This window comes from Penaeus vannamei, chromosome 8 (genome assembly GCF_042767895.1).
Source record: "Penaeus vannamei isolate JL-2024 chromosome 8, ASM4276789v1, whole genome shotgun sequence".
Lineage (NCBI taxonomy): Eukaryota > Metazoa > Arthropoda > Malacostraca > Decapoda > Penaeidae > Penaeus > Penaeus vannamei.
Genome location: NC_091556.1, coordinates 12732694 through 12735193, shown reverse-complemented (window position 1 = coordinate 12735193; position 2500 = coordinate 12732694). Strand labels below are relative to the sequence as shown.

Genomic DNA, 2500 nt, shown 5'->3' with positions numbered 1-2500 from the left:
TCACAAGATTGTTTACGAGATACTTTACCCGCCTTGGACGTATCTTCTACTCATGCTCGCCTAAAATGCCCGCTCGTGACAAAAACTTGGTTCCAACCTAATTTCACTGTACTCTTGTCTTATGATTAAATGGTTTCGTTCTTATTGTGGCCTCGGCGGAATAGAAGAGGCTGTAATCTGCCCGTGTCATTGGTTAGTTTCTTAGTGAGCGGGTCAGCACTGATAGATTGTGATGAAAGTCCATGAGTATGATTTATGGAACAACATTATGCATTTTCATAGGATTATTTACCCAGGTTTGTGCTGCTTAATTATCTCATCACCATCATCATTAATTACCCCATCATTTCACCATCATCCGTCATCAATATTATTATCTGCAGTAGTTGTGATGGTGGAAATATGGTCCATGCACATGTATAGCCTATAGAGCAGAGTCAAAGTCTTTGGCATCGTTACCCCTTAACTTTTCTTCTTCATTTACGTGAATTTAAAGAAAAGACACATATCAGAATGATTGAATTTAATGCGTTATATATGCAAGAAATAAATGCTAGTCGAACTTAAACGTTATCCCTCTGAAAAATAATTAGAATTCAAACATTGTTGTTTCATAAATCGAAATTAAAGCATAATTTTGTAGGGGTTTGAGGGAAATATGACAACTGCATCATTAGAGGAAAACAATATTGTTTGTCCTTTAATAAAATATCAATACGAGGATATGCAAAGGGCAGTGTACATCACATATCAGCATATCCGTCTTTTAGCTGTTTCCTGTTTTGATTTTAATGCAAACTCGAGCCGGTAAAGTAGCCCCGAAGCAGTTGTGGCAAAGAATACAAGCACATGAAGAGCTGTTTGCCAGAGAATGGGATATTCCTCCTTCAGTTGGACAGGAAAAAAAACAATTCTTCAGCCTGGTTATGGTGATATACTTCCATACCTTTTACCCTTTTATAACGCAGGAATTTCGAGATTTGCTGCTGTGTCCCTCACTTTGATCGCCTGTTCATGAACATTAAATAATTTATTTATCATGATTATTATTATCACTATTTATTTATTAATTTATTTATGTTTTTTTATCATCATTTGTCAATTAACTCCAATTAACTGTTTAGCTAAAACATGTGTCCATAAATGTTCATATTTTCTTGGTGTGATAACATTTCTTTTTCACGTGTACTATTTGTTACGTTCTCGTCTGTTTTTCATACGTTTCTCTATTCGTCTACATTTCCCCACGGCATGTAAATACAAAATGGAAATCCACTGTCTTGTATAAATTAGGATATGGAAGCCGAGGATCAAAATATATCAATAAATACGAACATCACTACTGCAGCATTTATAACAACATCGCGACACATTCCTACAACCATTAACTCGACCCTGTTCTTTCAGCGTCCACGTGCGACGGCAACGAAGCGAGCGACGGCGGGGTGGTCCTCGAGGTCGGCCTTGGGGAAGCGAACGAGGAGCGAGGTGTCGTGGGGCACCATCGCAACATCAGGAAGGTCTTCACCAACACGCGGGAGCGCTGGAGGCAGCAGAACGTGAGCGGAGCCTTCGCCGAGCTGCGCCGCCTCGTGCCCACGCACCCGCCCGACAAGAAGCTCTCGAAGAACGAGATCCTCAGACTCGCTATAAAATACATCAATCTTCTCAACTCTGTTCTCGAGTGGCAGCGTCGGCAGGATGACGCGTTTTATCCCCCGCACGACCAGGATAATTGCAACAACAACACCAGCAACAGCAACAACAATACCAGGCGAAACGGGACTGTGCTGAGCAGCGGGAACGGCCAGCGCGGGTCTCCGCTCTCCCCGCGCGAGGCTTGCATCAGCATCGACACCTCCCTCCGCTACCGCCACCACCTCCACCGACCTTCCTCCCCGCAGTCTCCGGAGTCGCCTCCTCCGCCCTCGTCCACCTCCTCATCCTCATCCTCGCCCTCCCCTTCCTCTTACTCCTCTCCCTCGGTGGCGCTCCCCCGCCCCTCGCCCATCCCCATCACGCACTACTCCATCCCTTCCTCCACCGCCACACTCACTTCCCCGGCCACGTCTCCGCGCCCGCACGCCTCCTCCACGACGTCGAGGGTCATCTCCCCGCCTCCCGAAGAAGGCCCGCAGAGCACGGCGGCGCGATTTCACCCTTACGTGCTGGCGGTGCGGGTGCGGCCGGGCCTCACGCTCCTGCACCCTCAGGCCAAGTGAAGTCGGAGAGGAATCTCAGCTTTTACCGAATGTTATTACTCAACGTCTGTGAAACTGCCAGTAATATATTAACATTTACGTTCATATGTAAATATAATGATGTCCAAAAGTCTCTATATAAAAAAAACAATCCAAAAAATAACGATATAATAGAGTAGTATCATGACAGCAAAACAAAATATAAATTTTCTGCTTTGGTTGTGTTGGAAAAAAGAATCATTACCGCCGTTCAGATATACTGTACAACCAACGAGTCGTGAACTTCCTTGTGATAATCG

At 44.9% G+C, this 2500-nt stretch overlaps 1 protein-coding gene across 2 annotated transcripts in view; it reads left to right on the top strand.

The window, feature by feature from the left end:
- The window catches only part of LOC113824847 (uncharacterized), a 19762-nt gene extending 17410 nt beyond the window's left edge, over window positions 1-2352 (top strand). For both annotated transcript variants that reach the window (XM_070124374.1, XM_070124375.1), the window contains exon 3: window positions 1408-2352. In XM_070124374.1, the coding sequence (XP_069980475.1) occupies window positions 1408-2222 (815 nt within the window). In that variant the 3' untranslated portion in view covers window positions 2223-2352. The remainder of the gene's footprint in view (window positions 1-1407) is intronic.
- Window positions 2353-2500: the final 148 nt, after the last annotated feature.